The sequence below is a fragment of the Periplaneta americana genome, chromosome 15 (assembly GCF_040183065.1).
Source record: "Periplaneta americana isolate PAMFEO1 chromosome 15, P.americana_PAMFEO1_priV1, whole genome shotgun sequence".
NCBI classification, from domain to species: domain Eukaryota; kingdom Metazoa; phylum Arthropoda; class Insecta; order Blattodea; family Blattidae; genus Periplaneta; species Periplaneta americana.
In genome coordinates, this window is record NC_091131.1 from 69578074 (window position 1) to 69598176 (window position 20103).

The 20103-nt window shown below is 35.8% G+C and overlaps 1 protein-coding gene across 2 annotated transcripts in view; it reads left to right on the forward strand.

Annotated features, from left to right (window-relative positions):
• The first annotated feature begins 2302 nt into the window (after positions 1–2302).
• The window catches only part of spin (Protein spinster), a 223582-nt gene continuing 205781 nt past the window's right edge, over positions 2303–20103 (forward strand). Inside the window, exon 1 of one of the 2 annotated variants that reach the window (XM_069847631.1) lies at positions 2303–2672. In XM_069847631.1, coding sequence (XP_069703732.1) covers positions 2399–2672 — 274 coding nt within the window. In that variant the 5' untranslated portion in view covers positions 2303–2398. The remainder of the gene's footprint in view (positions 2673–20103) is intronic. The other variant, XM_069847632.1, reaches the window with a different exon arrangement.

Genomic DNA, 20103 nt, shown 5'->3' on the forward strand with positions numbered 1-20103 from the left:
AGTTATTTTATGTGTTGCATTGTGGTTATAATTCAAGAATATAATGAGGTAAGTTTTCGGAGTTAGTACTAATAATTTCATGTGGTCAAGCAAAATACATTTTCAGGTTAGGTCTCGTGAGTCAATTGTTAGTCAAGCCAATGAATTTCGTACTGCCAAACAAAATACTTGACATGCTGATCCCTTTCTCGTATAGTTTGTCTTCGAAAATGTTACAAATTATTGAATTATTTAGAATAACCTTCCAACATAAAGTACGGTAAATATATGTCATTTAGTAAGAAGGATCGTGTAATATCTGGGAACAGTTGGCAACACTGACAAGACGGCAATATTTTCTGTTTAGGAACTGTTCTTATGTGACCCTCACTATAGATGCTCCACTTGTGGAGGTACGAATGTTAGATTTAATTACAATGGCTGTACCACCAAAACCTTGTGTGGGTCCCGGCGTGGTGGTATACACGATATCCTGGGCTATGCCAATTAAAATATTGCGAAAGGCGCGTCTCACAAACTAATGCTATGTCAACATCATATCGTTGTATATGATCTGAAAATAGCAAATATTCTGTATAAATTTAATTGACATTAAATTAAATAATATTGAAGGTGTTCACTGTCATTTTTAATCAGACTACTCACTAAATCAATTATTCCTCCACAGTAATTGTATCAGACTGAGTTCTAATTTTAGCAATTAAAGTTTTAAACCTTGTGCATTTATTTCTGAATTTGTCTGTGCTGAAGGACCTAAGGATGTCTTTAATATCTTCATAATTACTTGTTTGCTTGATTGTCTTATCTGAACGTTCAAAGCCAGGAATTTGAGAATTAGTAGGCCGTAATCTAGGAAATGATTCCGGTTGTAAAATGTAGACTTAATTGTAGAGTTCTACCTGTATTAACAGACCATCTTGCTTTTTTACGTAGAATGTAGCTCTTGATTTTAGGACAATCTTTATAGCTAGCAGGCTGTGTCCCGCCACAATTTGTACACGTTGCTGGACGCTGTTCTCAGGTAAATACTCAGCTGTTGTTTTTTCAAGAAATTTTGACGTAATAACTTTCATTAGCTCTTTAACATGTTTGTTGTATTGCATAATAATAGGAGTGGGCCCTCTTATTTTTGGTTCATTTGTAAAAAAGTTGATCGATATCTGTACATTCCATTAATTCCGAAGATCTTAGAATTTCAAACGAATTACTAATTTCAACAGAACGAATTTCAGAGTGGACGGTTTTACTAATTATACTTAGCAATTGAAAAACATCGACTAACTGCGGCATTTTCATTTTAGAGTTTCATACTGGAACATTATACTGTCTATAATTGCTAAACTAATATCACTGTCAGTGTCTACTTTATTAATTAAGATCCGTTCAAACAAATGTAGCCTATTTTGATCCAATTGGTTTAAAAGATTACTTGGAAGTGAGAAAGATAAATCCTATTCTTCACATTTTTGTTTAAAATACGTTTGGTTTAAGGTCGACATTGTGAAAAAATGTTCAGACACAGAAAACTGTTATAGTGTAATATATCACTAAAAACAATGTTAAAAAACACTGTTATCTTGTATGAAGAAAAACACACAAACAGAGAAACACAATAAATTAAGCAGATTTCACTATTAAAGTTAACGGTTAGCGCGTCTGGCCGCGAAACCAGCGAAACCAGGTGACCCGGGTTCGATTCCCGGTCGGGGCAAGTTACCTGGTTAAGGTTTTTTTCCGGGGTTTTTCCTCAACCCAATATGAGCAAATGCTGGATAACTTTCGGTGCTGGAACCCGGACTCATTTCACCGGCATTATCACCTTCATATCATTCAGACGCTAAATAACATAAGATGCTGATAAAGCGTCGTAAAACAACCTAACCTACTATTAAAGTTCAAATTTCGCGGTTGCGAATTCGAGAGATCGTCGCGAGAACGATTATGTTTCAACTAGTTGCCACTAGATGGCAAACTGTAGTTCGAGTTGAAATTCTCCAATGAATACTGCTGAGAGATGGCTCTCATATTCATTGTTGGAACTACAAGTTACCATGAAAACGCATTAAATGTCTTATAGGTGAGTATGATAAAGAAACATATCAGGTGATTTTATGTGTATAAAAGGTTTAGAAATTACCAAAGTAAATATATTATAAAATGTATGTGAGATTAGACTGATTAGAGCCATTTTATGTCTATGAATGTGCCTTGACGTAGAGTTATAAAGAGCCATGTATCACCATACTACCGGAACCGGAATAAAAGTGAAATGACGCAGTCTGGTGGTTCGTGGAACAATTAGCATCTGACAAAAAACGAACCATGGAGGGTTTCGTGGTTTTAATGTTAGTGTTGTTGTAGTCTTCGTTGTGTATGGTGTTTGAAGTGTGTTTCATCTATGCCAGCAGAAAAGTTACGTAGGCAGTCATTTGAAAATTTAAAAATGGATCCAACAAATATTCCTTCGAACAATTCTCACCAGCAGTTAATGTCAGGTGGTGAAGATTGCGATAGTCTTGATACAACTGTTCCTTCATTGACATCTATCACAGATGGTACCGGTGGAAGAAGAGGGAGGTGTGGTTGCGGTATCTCCATGGGGGAGTGGTTGACCATAATAATATTGTGCTTTGTCAACCTTATCAACTATATGGACAGATTTACAATTGCAGGTAAGCTTTTCGACTTATTTTTTATTTCATTGCGTTATAGGTTATGAACTTTTTAGGTCACGTGCATATTTTACTCCAATGACATATGCTGTTCAATTACAGAACTGCTTGGAAATATGAATTATATTTTCCAAGCTTTACGCTACTCTCAGTTTAGTCATAAATATGGCTATATTTACTCCCTGAATAGAAGAAAATTTTGAAGTCTGTGGTGGTAAAATGATGTCAATTATTCACTGTATATTTTAAACGTGTACAAGATCTTGGTCAAAGTAATACTCTTATCTTATATGAGACTATATGAAGTACCGGCACTAGCATTAATTTGTTTTCTATGCATTAGTTCATAATGTCGATCCTGATAGCGAATTCTTGTTCAGAAATTCCCAATGGGAAATATCTATTAGGATTTAGTAATTGTCCATTGATGGTAAATAGGCTACATGCTAGTATATTTACTGTATAGACATATAAGAAAATTCTGTTTTACTTCTCTACCAAAAAAATTACAGGAAAATTAAAAAATAATATTTAGGCCTATTTCATTCTTCTGTTTACAACATTTATCTGTTTGAAAGTTGTGGATTAGCTTATAATATTGGGAACATCCGGAAGTTAATTTATCCAAAATCCAAAACCAGACAGTAATTACGGAAATAGACAAAAGGTCAATGCTGTCATTGAGCATTGTAACTCATTGCAACCAAATAAATAAATTACAACTGCGAATACCGTTGTTTTAATATAGGCTAAGTCTAAAATCAGCAAATAGGACTGCAACTTGTTCAAATTAATATATTTTTACCATGTTTTCAACTGCATCCGTTTTTTATGGCCGATACCGGTAAAATGATAGTGACTATAATTGGGTAAATTATACTCACGCGAGATTCGTGGAGTATTTCTATGGAGTGAATGACAGACACATGGTATCTCCGAGCGAAAATAACTGACCTCGCCGATCGAACTCCAGTCTTTCGACTACAGATCTAACACGCTTATTCGCGGCTGACAAATTAGAGATACATACCAAATATAATAACTATAAATTAAGTAGGATTGTCTGTAGAGTAAATTATAAGTTTCATAGTTACGAGAATTGTCGTAGCTAAAAAGTTGTGATATCATTTTAATTTAACGTGAAAACAATTTATGTAGTAGCTATAAAGGGAAAGGAACTGACCACCTTAACGGTCTCTTACAGCAACATTTTCCTTCTCATTTCATGCAGACTTGGGACTGCCAGGAGAGAGAATAACCCTGGTATGATTGAAAATATTGCTATATTTACACTTCAAGTAGGTAGACCTACTTCAAAATGACTTTCGTCATTCCGTCAGTTTCGTCCCTTCGTGAGCTAGTATGGTAACAAACGTTTTTTAAATACTGTAATAGGGACAGGTTTTATTCTCTGTATGCTTTATACTTTTGTAATAGATTTTGTTTTCGTTTCTCAGTATTACGTGATAGCTGCGAAAAATTCTTCTTAATTGAATTAATTCTATGTTGCACCGATAGAATCACGTGTACCATAGTGTGTACGTTCGAGTGCGGACTATAAAATTGTTCATTGAAATGTTTGTGGAAAGACTCTGGAACATTGGTTTTGGTAGTACAGGTATTTTCACAAAGTTCACCTGTCCATATGTCTGTGGAAATGACGAATCTTCGGTGATGTAGTTGTTAAATACGTAATATATAAAAATAAAAAAGTCAGTGATTAGTGCGATTGATACCAGCATGGCAAAAGCATCACGGACTTCACATGAGGGTAACAATGGCAGTCCAAACACAATCTATTTACTATAATGTCTTTGTCACCAACAGGCCTGACAAAACACTGTCGAAATGTGGTAACTTACTTACGTACTGGCTTTTAAGGAACCCGGAGGTTCATTGCCGCCCTCACATAAGCCCGCCATTGGCTTATTTGAAGGTTTCGTAACAAGCTGTTTTTTTTTACGGTGGTAGGTTGTTAGCCCTTCGCCCAACCCCAAGCTGGAGGACCACCCCTCATCGGCTGTCCGCGACTGCTTATTCACTACATTCCCAAACGATATGTCGATATCCGACCCAAACGCGTTCTGTTTTTCAGGTAACTCCCAACTTGACCGTGTCAGACGTGTTACATGCTGACTATATGTAGTCAACATGTAGATACGGATTATTGGAGAAAAATTCTGGTATTTGATTTGAAAATCTGGTAATTCTGTAGAAAACGTTGGTCAGTATGTTTTCTACCTAATTGCCGAAAATCTTAGTCATTAAAAAGAATAGCATCAAAGGTACGTATTGTTTTTGAGGTTTCGTAATAAAGGGGCAAACAATTTTACCAGGTTTTGTTGCTGTTTTGTTGCGTGTAAATGCTTGACTGAAATTTGTGACCTTGACCATAGTAATGTAAACAATCAATCTCTACATGGGGCCTACTATTTTTATACATAAATATATCCTCTTTTACATCAAGATTGATTAATGGAACAAAATAGTATCGAAACGGGAACGTTTCTCATACGTGTTTTTTTTTTTTTTTTTTTTTTTTTTTTTTTTTTTTTTTTTTTTTTGCGCATATGCCTATGAGACTTCTTTTGTAAATTTTAGCACAACCCTTTTAAATACAGTTTTTATTATTATTTTACATTCAAATATAGGCTTATTATGAGAAATAATAAACATAACGTATCTGTATTTTGTTGTTAAAAGTCTGATGACTACCAGTACGTAATGTAGTACTGTAGTTTTACGAGCTCTTTATTTACTGTGTATATTTAATCACCATTTATCATTACTTAATGATGGCTTGAGAATTGTGATGTGCGTAATAATATTATACTTCACCCCAAAAAACGCCCCCCTACAAGTGTGAGCCGCCAGGGCTATAAGAGACAAACTGGCATATAAGTCATGAATACGATTCGCTGTTTCAAAAATAGATTTATATCAAGTACCCAGAGCAAAGAATACGTATGCTACCACCAAAAGAAATTACGAATCGTCTCTTGAAACTGATTAAAGGTTCGGGACAATACCTCCTTCTATGTAATGTAATAAAGTGGATCGTTTGAGGCTGAAGTACTCATTTCTACTGTCTCATAAACCCTCTTCTGCTATGCTTCTGAAGCAGTATAAATGATGTTCTTTCTGATTTTACACCCGATATTCCAAAAGTCATTTTCTCAATGAGTAATCTGTGGTGCGGGAACCCATAAAGGACCAAGGCCGGCTGTTGTGCTCACGTTCACATGTCTCAGGAGAGGTGAACGATCATCCGACACGGAAGTAACGTGTGGTCAGCACAGTGATCTCTTCCTCCCTCAGCGTAAACTGGTGACTGGATTTCGCTGCCTAGCGTAGCTGCCCAAATCATCACGATGCTAGATGGACACCGAAAATTTCTTTCACGATGAGGACTCGAACCAGCGCTCATTCCCTAATAGAATGCATTCATGATGCTAAGATACCACGACACCTCGCCATCTTTTCAAATTTATGGATTGTTAAAAAAATAGTTGCACTACAGTAATTAAGATGAGGACTGGTATTATTACTCAACCAAGGCGAGTGGAGCCGCGGGCGTAATGTGAACTATCGCGATGCGGTATTACGAACGCAGGAGCAGTAGCGCCATGGCTCCGGGCTGCAGGACTCCACTGACCTTGGTCGAGTAATACCTTGCATATGTTTTTTTAAATCTCGCTACTACAGTGAGAGTGCGTGGTAGCGTTGCGGTAAAGGGGTAACTCTACAAAGCAGAAGGTCGCGGGTTCGATTCCCCATGTGGTCATGGAGTTTTTCCATTGATCTAATCTTCCGGCCGCACTATGACCCTGGGGTTTACTCAGCCTCTAATAGGAATGAGTACTAGGGACATTTATTTTAGGGGTAAAGGCGGTGGGCACGTAGGACGAATATCCCTACTGCCATTAATGCCGATTGCCTGTAAATATGGAGCTTTAAGCTCCCTCCACACTTTGGACGGATTTGACTTGTATTGGGGTTGGTTGTAGGCCTACCTTTTACTTATTATAGTAATAATAATTGACAAAAATATTTTAAAATTCATTTATTAAAAATATAGAAAAAATATTGATATGCAAATTTAAATTGTGCAAGTAACCACGTTACTTGTTCGTATCAAGCTATTAATCTTAATCTCGTCGTGTGATATGTTACTACTTCGATAATGAAAAAAGTAGATATCTAGGGCTAATTATATATCTTATCTTGTTTATAATGACTGTATCTAAAATTATTAACATGCAATATTTACTTTTTCTTTATATACAACAAAGTGCCTAATACACTAATATAAGTTATATAACGTTTTAAGATTTACGTTACAGTTTTTATTGTGTAGGGCCTATATTACAAGGACTGCAGAAAGTATTCGCACAGTGCTGCTTTTTTTACTTTCTCATTATACGAAGCATAAAGAGAAAGTGTTATGAAGCTGCAAACATTTATTTTGGAATTTATGTAGAAACATTCGTTTGCAGATTTCTCTTAAACTACTGGATGAATCTTTGTTCAGTATAAATTTGTTCGGAAATTATGCAAATTAAATATAAAAATTTGTAGTAAACATTAATTTGGGTTAATAAGTAAACGACGTTCAAATTACTTGTAATTAGTAATATTTTACCTTAATATTTCGAGAATCGTGAAATTTAATCACCGATAACATGGACTCTCCATAACCGGCGACTAGAAGCGCATCAGCCGTCAGTCGAAATTGCTGTTTAGTGGTAAAGAAATAATCCACTCATTCAGTATTTGAACTGAACGCAGTGTACGTACAATTGTTTTATGTAAATAGCGTTATCAATTTAAGCTGTACGAAGCACAGGGACATCATTTTATTTTTACTAACATTTTTATTAACCTGGCTATATCTTCGGATTAAAGGTTTAGAACCGGAAACACCACTTGCTCCCCCTTCCAGGACTGGAGTTCGATGATACTGGCGTAAAATACAAATCACTTTGCTAGGTAGGCCCTATATGAGGGAAGAAAAGTAGTTCATCCATTTATGTAAACTAGGAAATATCGCAATTTTGAGTTCGATAATTTTCATTAGGTTTTTGTTTAATCAAAATACAGTACTGTATTAACACTTAGTGTTTTTACTCACGAATTGAGCTATCCATTCGGGCGTATTCATTATGCAGTGTATATTGTAGTGTTACAGCACATTAGCGTACAATATAGAGAATGAAGTTAAATTGAAAAATAATCATAATATGGATATTTAAACACATTTTTGAAAATGGTGGCCGTTCAATTCGATACAGGCTTCAGTTCTTTTGTGCATATTATCGCACTACAGACTATTGCACCTAATTCCAATTACCAGTTTCGTCCTTCGTACGAGTAACTCATGTTCAAATAATTCTATACCTACTATATAAAAGAGTACCTTACGTACTGTAAATTTATCTTCACTTCTGCCCGATCCGAAAAGATAAAATTACTCAGAAATGCTATCTACTGTCCGTTCAAGTGGTTTTGTCGCAGGGTCGTAGAAAAGGGGGGAAATCACGTGATAGTTAATTACTTAACGAGCCCCTTTTATTTAAGTTATTTTAAACAGTTGTGTAATATTACGTAGACGTCCAATTCCTAACAGAAATTAATGTTTTCAGAAAAGAGCTAAGACAGCCCAGCTACTAGACTTTACAGAGGGGCAAGTAGAAGCAGGGGGGGGGGGAAATCGGGATGCGACATAGGCAAACGGATGACAGTACCTTTGCGAAAATATGATTCAATATTGAAAGTTCTTTCGTCATTGGAAAACGCGAACATATTTTTGAAACGCACTATACTCACTAACTCAGTACTGCATACGCGGCCTCGATTCTGTGTGGAGAACGATTGGAAGTTTACTAGTAGAGGGGGTGGGTGTGAAGTACATTCAAAAACTCGGGTACAATAAAAATTGAAGTAAAAATAAAATGATGTCCCTGTATAAATGTCTTTACCGGTACTTTTGTCAGCAATTCAAAAAGCGAAACTATATCGTATTTTGAATAATATTGTTTAAAGAAAATAAGCTATAAACGTAATATTAGACCTAATCGAAACACGACAAGAGAACTGATTTATAACGAAATGAGTCGAAGACTTATGAGAAAGTACTTCCGGTATGTATCATCTTCCTGACTCGCGATGAAAGTGTTCTGAAGTTATATTCGGCTGTATTATAATGACTATTACACTTTTACTTCGTCACACTACTATTGACCAATAAAACGGTACGAAAGGACGTCTTTCAACCAATCATGGCTGCTTATCGCACAATTTTATCGCGTCCCTAGCATTTGTTTAATTTTATCGCGTCCCTAGCATTTGTTTATTTTTATCACTACCCTAGCATTTGTTTCTTTGTTTGTCAACATTTCAAACTGCACTGGTCTGAACGTCAAAAAAACAGAAAATTAAAAACCACTCCGGTCGATGCACAGCACTTTCAAATATGACTCGCATTGGCATTCAAGAACAAGAATTAATAAAGATCACTGGTCATATAAGAAGAGCACCCTTCGGAAATCCTGAATAAGTTGAGGGATACACCATGTACAGTACATAAACGAGTTCACTTCTTTTACGCACACGTCCAATATAACATCAACTGAACCACCAACCACTAAAACATTCAAATTTGAAAATTGTACTTTCAATAATTGTTTGTTTTAAAATTATTCATGTTTATTTTTTATTTCATCATCGTTAATTAAAACTTTTCTAACACTTGTTTATATTATTTAGGTTATGTTTGTTATAGCTTCTGCTATATGATATTATGGATAGTTACGTATCAGAGATTGTTTAATACTAAGATTTATTGAAAATCATCTGTCAAGTGACGTTGATTACTGGGACCCGGATGATTGAAGTGGAATGCAAATGTTTTAATAAAAATGAAACTGAATCAACAAAGCCTTCTTGACTAGTAACCGTCCACAGCGTTCAATGAAGATTCCATAGTTGGCACAACTGATAACAAGAAAACATAATCATAAAGCACTACTGCCATCTACGTAATGTTGAAATGGTACAATAATACATTTGAAGACAGTTGTGTTTTCGTAAGCCAATTAATATTTTATTGTATTGAAGTACTTTGTTACTTCTAATCTTTATGTACTTTCTTCTAATCGTGTAACAGTCAATTAAATCCCACTCGAGTTTTGATTTTCTCTAGATAAATCAAAACCTCTAGTGAGATTACTGTTGATAAACACCGTGTTTATTTTTTGATATACGGTAGCCTATACAAAAATCGCGCGTGAAAGATACATAAATCGAAAATTTGTGTAGAATATTACAATCTGCTTCATTCACGGAACCAGAAAGTACTCCTAAACCCACAAATTCTTGTCAATTGTTGCATAGCAGCGGCCAACGTCGGCTTACCCTTTTTGTGTCTCTCCCACATTTCTAACTAAACAAGATTCTTTTCCTGTCGTGTCAGTCACTTGCGATATATGGAGAATAGCTAATCAAAAGATACACAAATGGATGGAGAGGAATGAAGTTGAACGGAAGTTGATTGTGAAATTACACAATCAGTGCAGGTCATTGCACGAGAGTTCCAAGATCATTGGTAGACCAGCCAGTCCGTAGTTTATAGTGTTGGCGTAACAAAAGAAGTGGGAAAATGGCTGTGGAAAGGGCGTTTACAGTCTCTTACAGGTCGTGACAGTTGGTTTATTGTACGTCAAATCAAAATCCAAAATCTGATGCTCCGAAGGTGCAAGGTGGTCCAGTACATTGAGGAAGGTGTGGAGTCAAGTATTTCAAGGTAAAGTGTCTCGAAAGGAGTGCTGGATTAGTGTTACGAGCAGAAAAGTAATACCATCTATCAAAGCTCTTTGAATGAAGATTAAAGGCTTTATAAGGTAGTCTTTACCGATGAAAGTATAGACTGATTTCGTTTACATTTCTTCACGTTCCCTTTTAACTTGTCTCACTATAATGCTTTTCACGCGACTTAATTCATACGTCACATCTTCTTCGTGACTACAATATTTTGTCTGGATGTATGTAATATTTAATTTACCATAACTGACAGCGACTGAGTCTTAACATTATAACTAGGCAACGTCGCTTACGCGCGAATGGCTCTTATTGTTCTGGGCAGCTAAAACCCGCGAGTTCCATGGAATAAGTCGAATGAAAATGCTCATAGACGAACGTATCGCAAGTAACTGACGATCCAGAAAGCAAAAACCTTGCCCAGGTGGGTATAAGGAAGAGAAAGAAATGGCAACTCAAAACCAAACTGTACGAGTGATGATACTTCCAGAATAAAAGTTACAGTATCAGTCACGTGAAAATGGCTGAGGGAATATCAAGAAATATGATAATATAGCCTAAGCGATTTTTAGTCCAGATAACGATACTCTCAAGTCAGACGAAATTCAATTTTTTTAAGGCGTTTGGGAATCCGTACAAAGTAAACGCGTCTACAGTACTGTACTCCAACCGGGAGAAAGTCTCAGGGGAATGAGACGCAGCGAGGTAATGCTGTGAATGAATATTGATGTCATAAGATGCCATAAGGTCACACACGTGGGTACACGCATCTCCATTGGCTAACTCTCAAAGCACAAACGATAACACTGATACACACATATTTATACTACTCTAGTTACAAAATTAGATCACGGTCTTTTAATCCCTCCATACAGGAAATAATATATGCAGAAGAGCGCATATTTTTAAACTGCCGTTATAACGGTAATATTATCTATCTACTTCGCTCCAATAGATGACGCAATAGTAAGCACATTCCTTTCACGGTTAATCTCCTAGTTGGAGAACAGTAACGATAATGTGGAAAAATATGCAAAACAAGTGGTAACAGTGTTGCATGTCTTCTTCTCTGCTGAGAATCGAAACAGGATCCTCGGATTTTGAAACTGGGGGATGATATTTTAATTTAACTTTCTGTCATTACAGATTGCCATGAGACAAAGAATACCAAACAACTTCAATTGAAAAACGTTTGTGCAAATTATACGCAAGTATTACAATAAACCTTTTTTTTTTTTTAAATCAGGAAAGTAGACATTCAATAGGGCCTGCATTAAATAGAATTTAAAATGGTTATAGGCTATACATAAGAAAATTTATAGGTGTGATTTTTCCCTATTACATTATAGTCTACCATATAAACGGTTTCGCAAAATTTGAATACAGTCTCTCAAAACAAGAAGACCCACTTCGTGACCTAAGTGTTGGCTAATGGAAAAGGATTTACAGAAATTTATAACATTCTTGGTAATAGTTCCACGACTACCATTCATTAATCCGATGACATAGACCCGTCTTCAAACAAAGTAGATCTTCTGTTTTTCACTGTCTACCTCGTGAGACTTTTCGGGATCTGATTCAAAGCGGACAGTGGGATCAGTTATGAAACCCAAGTTCTTTTTCCAGTCAAGATCAATGATGTCCACTCTTCTTGTGTTCACGTTATCTCCAATACAATGAACTTCTTGGAATACTTCAAAAACTTTTGAGAGAGGGAGACCGCAATTTTGCTCCTAACACGGTGGTAACGAGTATTTTGCAAGAGTTCACCATGAGGATAACAGCCTAAGTAATAATAATAATAATAATAATAATAATAATAATAATAATAATAATAATAATATCAATGGCTTCAAGAGATAAGAAAATACGTAAACTAAATGGGGATAACAGAAGAAATAATGATAGAACGAGGCTTATAAGATTAATATATGAAGAGTCCACTGCAAGAATGATAGATGTCACTTTTTTGTCGAAAATGAACCAAGACTGTCAAAGCATAGCTTAAGACATACAGAATGTACATAGAGAGTTATATGGTATTAACACTGATAGTCATTGTCCAGTAATGATCGGAAAATCACAGTTAAGCTTTGAGCGCTAAGCATTTCAAACTTTCAATTGCTTCTCCTGAGAAATGTGTTCCAAATGACATCCATCATTCTTGCAGTGGACTCTTCATATAAATTGAAAGGTTTCCAGGTGAAGGAAAGGAAGAAAAATAACACCTGGACAAAAGGGAGAAAGAAAAAACACAGTGACATGATGAACTATTGGAAAGTCAGAAAGGCAGTGGAAAGAAGAAACGAAAATAAAAACAGTGGGTTGCTTCACGTGGTCCCTAGACAGCCTGAAACCAGAATAATAATAATAATAATAATAATAATAATAATAATAATAATAATAATAATAATAATAATAATAATTGAGAGGTAAAAAAATGTTTTCTAAAGTAAATCTGCTTTATTCACATTTTATTAGTTTCAAATCGGAAGTATGAATGACATTATTGAAGCATCTGCAGTAAGAACTGCATTATTTCTAGTTGATGGAATTGTATAAATGCAGAAAGAACACAGATTTAATTTGTGCCTATTTTTCTTTGGTTACGCAAAACATTTTTCTAGACTTAGATCACTTTTATGCTAAGCTGTGAAGATTTTTATGTGGTACTTATTACATGTTGCTACAGCCGAAAGTAATTTCTAGAGATTAGATCCCTAAATGCAATACAATGGAATTAGGGTTTCTTTCCTGCCATTGTTATTTAGCCAGAGTCCCGTAAGTAATGTGGGTGCCATCCTCAGACCACAAATCATACACCACAGACCTGCAACCACAAATTTCCGGGGATTCTTTACGTCCATTGTCATTTTTTTTAATTCGTATGCAGAGCGTGTTTGATCTCCAGAGCAGTACTAGTCAGATGTGGTAAAGGACGGCACCAAACAAATAACACTATAGTTTTGAAAGATGGCTCATCATTCGTAAAGGGTTTATTTTGATGTGCATTCATTTTCATGAATATTTGAAAAACTGCACAAAGATTGGATATTTCAGGAGAGGATTTGCCATTGCGATCAACTATTTTCATTTACGGGCTGCCCTCGTCTGATGACGAATCGGCAGGAAGCGGATGTCATGGCTGAAGGACATGAGTAGACAGGAATTTGTAAAGATGAGACATTTTTCAGAAACTGTCGAGATCGGAATGAAGTCACAGAGTTGATTTACGGTATGTTCATTAAACTGGCCAGAAGAAAGAGACTTGTATTCATCTTTACTGTTGGTCCCATCGATAACAATTTCGTTTTGAACTATTTTTAATAACGAAGTACTTATAATTAATGTGTGTTCTATAAAATTTACGTCAAAACTTCACTGTATCTTTTTTGGAAACGAAATATAAATATGTAGATTGGTAAATTGTGTTCTCGACGTGGAATACGTTTTTCCCCGCATCCAGTATAGGCTCTCGTTCTGGGATCAGTGATGAAACAAAAAATGACTATTTCAAATGCTTACTGTAACAACACTATGGACCACAGCAGAGTGCTAATGTTATTAGTAGCTAGGCCATGACTCCATGATCACGCCCAATGATGCCACTTTCCTTTGCTGTGGCATTAGAATGCCGAAGTTGCGTATGAAATTAGCCGTGCCGCGCGGACTCGCTCAGTATTATCACGGCATTGAGTGCAACTATAAACCTGTTTCATTTGTTATCGCTAGTTTAAAGTTGCAATAAGTTAGACACGTAAGATATAGTTTAAGTGGACCATAGTGAAAAATTGTTGTGATCTCGGACAAATTTCGGGATGTCGGTTCATATGAAGAGAAAATATATTGCATGTCCATTAATTACTTCTCTTATCACAGACTCATACTCTCCATATGTAAACCAAAACGAAAGTTACCCATTCAAACCAACACAACAATAGGTTTATTCGCGAAACTGTATGACAATATTCTACGTGACGGTGAATTTCGATACAGTGCATAATTTTTCTTTAAAAACTTAAAAGCACTATATACGAATTTAATAATAATAATAATAATAATAATAATAATAATAATAATAATAACGTAAAATGTTAGAAATGTTACATTCATCTCTGATATTCGATCAGAGCTTTTTCTTGATCTGCCCAGATTTCGTTTCGAATCAAGTTTGAAGACTTATAATCAGGGAAAGGATTTATATGTAAATACATATTTACTTATAAAGCTAATATAATTTATATTTTGCATTATCTTTATGTTTCACAATGTGTAGGGTTGAAAAATCCTACTTTTATTTTCCATATTTTTCCATATTTTAGAGTTTAGTACATATTTTCGTTAATTTCCATATATTTTCCATATTTCATATAAAACAGTCCATATTATATTAGGTTTAACAATAAAACAAAACAAAATTCCATTAACTTTTAAAAATACATTTCAACAATAGAGATTTAAACACATGTTCAGTAATCCCTTTAACATCAGAGTTATTTGAAAATTAGCAGTCCTATCAACAATGGGAAAGTAAGTTACAAAACTGTATTAATTTAATTTAAAATTTTTAACAGACTTCAGTTGTGCAGCTCAACAGTTAAATGCCAGTCAGAGTACACATAGGTTCAGTTTTGTAAATCATACTATAAAGACGGTAAATATGCCAAAAGTACGTCATTCAGTCAATTTAAAATCAAAACTAACAAGTTACATTTCAGAATTTAAAGAAGATGGTTTATCAACTGACAATAAAATATTATTTTGTAATTTGTGTCAGTGTGCATTATCATCTACACAAAAGTTCCTGGTGCAACAACACATTACAACTAGTAAACATCAGGCCAACAAACAACTAAATTCCAAGCAGAGACAATTGTTTTCAACACAACCAACAACATCGAATGTAAGATCTGAGTTTAACATCGACCTGTGCCGTTCTCTCATCTCTGCTGATATTCCTCTCTACAAACTAAAGAATAAGGTCTTCAGGGAATTCCTTGAAAAATATACTCAACATACAATCCCGGATGAGTCAACACTTAGGAAGACGTATGCTCCATCCATCTACGATGAGACAATACAGAAGATAAGAGATGAAATTAAAGATAGTTCAATTTGGGTTTCCATTGATGAGACTCCCGACAAAGAAGGTAGACTTGTTGGTAATGTAGTTATCGGTTTGTTAAGTGAACAATATTCTGAACGAATTCTTTTACATTGTGATGTTCTAGAAAAGTGCAATAACAAAACTATAGTTAAACTGTTCAACGAAGCTATGGGTATCCTGTGGCCAAAGGGTATTATGTACGATAATGTGTTATTCTTTATTAGCGATGCTGCCCCTTATATGGTCAAAGCTGGACAAGCATTATCTGTTGTATATCCTAAATTGACTCATTTTACTTGTGTGGCACATGCATTTCATCGTGTGGCAGAAGTGGTCAGAGACAATTTCCCTAAAGTAGATTTGTTGATTTCATCAGTGAAAAAAGTATTTCTCAAAGCTCCCAGTAGAGTTAACGTGTTGAAAGAAATGTACCCTGAAATTCCATTGCCACCAAAGCCAATTTTAACTAGATGGGGTACATGGCTAGAAGCAGTTGAATATTATGCCGAACATATAGACTCTATTAACAATGTTCTCCTTGCATTGGACTCTGAAGATGCAGTCTCAATTGATACTGCGAAAACAGTTACCTGTGACATAAGTGTGAAGAATGACTTAGCTCACATTCAGCATACATTTTCATGCATCATAAAAACGCTCAAAAGTCTCCAAAATAGGCACCTTTCACTATCTGAAAGTTTTGAAATTATAAATAGTACTGTGGAACAACTGAATCGTGGTAGAGGTAAAGTTGCAGATGCAGTAAGAGCTAAGGTGGACACTGTACTTTCAAAAAACCCTGGATATGAAGAACTACAAAAGGTTGTTGCTGTGATGAGTGGTGAATCAACAGTGAAGATTAACTTGGACTTATCCCCAGCAGACATTGTGAAATTGAATTATGTACCAGTTACTTCTTGTGACGTCGAACGCTCTTTTAGTCAGTATAAATCTATCCTCAGAGACAATAGAAGAAGATTCACTTTTCAGCACTTGAAAGAAATGTTTGTAACCTATTGTTATGGTAACGGACAATAAAAATTGTGTTTTGTTGAAACTACATTGGAAGATAAGGTACGTCCATTATATTTTTTGTTTAGTTTGATTAAAATGTACCAATATTTAACGTACATAGTCATTTTTTTATAATTTTAAGTCCATATTTAATTCCATATTTTGGTAAAAATCCATATTTAATTCCATATTTTGGTAAAAATAACTACATATATATTTACATATTTCATATATTTTTAGTCCATATAAATCCGTTCCCTGCTTATAATACATGAGAGTAATTGAAAGTTGTGACATTTGAAATCGTTTAAACGTTAACACTTGAGATTTATAGAGAAATTTTCCAATAGAATGGAATGTATTTATGTAACAAACTGTTAAAGTAAAATTAAAACATGGACGCCATTTAGTTCTTCAGGCAATAGACTCTCTTTTAGGCTTCGTACATAATTCAGCATATAATGTTGTAAGTCTTCTCACATTGCCGCCCTCACATAAGCCCGCCATCGGTCCCTATCCTGAGGAAGATTAATCCAGTCTCTACCATCATATCCCACCTCCCTCAAATCTATTTTTATATTATTCTCCCATCTATATCTCGGCCTCCCTAAAGCTCTTTTTCCCTCCGACCTCCCAACTAACACTCTATATGCATTTCTGGATTCGCCTATACGTGCTACATGCCCTGCTCATCTCAAACATCTGGATTTAATGTTCCTAATTATGTCAGGTGAAGAATACAAAGCGTGCAGTTCTGCGTTGTGTAACTTTCTCCATTCTCCTGTAAGTCTTCTCAGGTGCTGGCATATAATCTATTACATTCATTAGAGTACTGAAGGAATCCAATTCGTGGCTGCATAGACAAAACCGTTGTTTTGAGGAATAGGTTAACATTTGTGAGAACGAAATTAAAAATTCACACCAAAATGGCTTGAAGAACTTTGATTAATATACAGAGTGAATCAAAAGTCTGTTGGAAGAAGAGAAAATTGAGAAAGTGGATAGAACATTTTGTAGCATTTCCAGGGTGACTTTAGCACAGGCTTCAATGATATGTTTCTTTAAATGTTCCACATTCTCAGTTTTCTCTTCATCCTACCAAGCTCTTTATGTAACCTCAAAAGAAAAAAATCAAGGGGTATTAAATCTGGAGACCTGGCCGGCCATTATACTGGTCCATGCCGACCAATCCAATGTCCAGAGGACTGTTCGTTCAGTCTGCTGCAACATTTCTGTGACTTAACCTACCAGAATGAAGAGTAATATCAATTCTTTCCTCTTTTGATAATGCCATCACGAAAATCAAGAAATTTGTTACAGGAAAGCTTCAAATAATCACAACAATGCATTGAAACTGTCACAGGTTAACCAAACAGTAAAGCAGGAAAAGTTAATTACCATAATTGCATAAAAATACCTTTTCCAAAGCCTCCTTAGTACTGTACCATGTTACAAAATATCTGTAGATGCAGTAACTAATGTTTGTGTGATTGTGACAGTTATCTTTAAATAACGTGAAAACGATTAGAGATATCTCAAAACGGATTGCACCATTGTTTTTCTCAGTAAATTTCACATGCTTTTGAGTACCTACACGACCCCCTTTCCATTTAAAATTTCGAAGTTGCATTCAAAATGGCGGCTTTTGAGATAACTGAGGGCTAGAATCGAATGTGTCACTGGTAGAGCATTTGCTGTTACATATACTGGTAACACCTATAATAATCTAAAATGACGCATATGGAAGATATTTATATGGTTCTAGATTTTTTATTCACCCTGTATATTGAAAAATTACCAAAGCAGTCTGAGTCGCGTGGTAGCTTCGCGGTTAAGGCGTATCGCCGCCTTCCAGCCGCACTCTGGCCTCTAATAGAAATGAGTAGACTTATCTGGAGTATTTCCTTGTGGGGGACTCGTGAAAATGACACCCCTACCATGCCATTAAAGCCGATTGCCTGTTCAGGTGGGAGCCTTAACTTGTCACTCTTAGGATATCCATTGCTTGTGATGGGGGATTACTTTCACATTTCTGTCAAAGCAGTAGAATTGAAACAGTTGAAAGCAAGTACCGGTATCGTAACTTCAAACGAGATTATTTTGCAAGTGAAATGGTGCTGTTATTTTTATATACTCGTTCACCTCATTTCTAATAATGTTTTAGCTATTTTAGTAGCCTCCTGGCTCTTTAATTTCTTCCTACGTGTAATTATTATTCTATTAAGACAACATTTAATATTGTTTCTTAATTTTTATCGCCTTGTTTCCCTACAGACGTCTCATGAATGTCATCTCTGCTATCTGTAATCGTCTTTCATATTTTTTTTCTTAAGGGCCATGGTATAGTAACATATAAACACATTGACTTACTTACAAATGGCTTTTAAGGAACCCGCAGGTTCATTGCCGCTCTCACATAAGCCCGCCATCGGTCCCTATCCTGTGCAAGATTAATCCAGTCTCTATCATCATATCCTCCCTCCCTCAAATCCATTTTAATATTATCCTTCCATCTACGTCTCGGCCTCCCCAAAGGTTTTTTTCCCTCCGGTCTCCCTTCTAACACACTATAGCCTATGCATTTCTGGATTCGCTTATACGTGCTACATGCCCTGTCCATCTCAAACGTCTGAATTTAATGTTCCTAATTATATCCGGTGAAGAATACAATGCGTGTAGTTCTGCGTTGTGTAACTTTCTCCATTCTCCTGTAAACAAATTGACAAGACCATTATTTTATATTTAAATTAATTGAGAATTCCTCCCAACTATGTTCGTTTTATTTCGTCATATTTTTCTGTCATGCTATTTGTTCAACATGCAATTTTTGTTTAATTTCAGAAATCATTCACACCTTCAAAAAAAAATAGTTTTTGAGTTGCTGTGTAATAATGCTGTTGACTTTATTGATTGTGGATTTTTGTGTAAACTCTCAGTTGTTCCTGCATGCATTCATTGTGTGGGAAGGGCTTCACTATCTCATGGGCATGAAAGTAACCCTTGGAGCTCTAATCCTCAGTTTATCGTGATAAAAAGAGCCCCACACGCAGAGGAGGGTTGTAATGCTGTGATTAATGTGGACAGCTGTTCAAATAGCAGCCTCTGGCTCAATTGCAACAATAGACTGATGACGACGCTTTTAGGCAAGGGGTGGCCATTCACTTGGTGTCTGCATTCCTCTGCTCTGGACGTCCAGGGCCAAGTATCCTTGTTAAGCTGCTGCCAGTTTCCCACGAGTGTTCCAGCCATAGACTGAGACCAAAGCAACCACGGATCGACGAGAACGACCCTTATTAATATGTGGGATACTTGTACTTACTTTTACTTCGACCAAAAATCGAGTGGATGTTCATTGGGTCCGAGGTTCGTAGGCTGAAACCCAGCCGAGGGCAATACATTTTCGCCATAATCACTATATCCATTATAATTATCCTCCTTGCACATGTTAGATGTAGTGGACTGTTATGTCTCTTGCCAGCACTTGGGCCTCCTCAA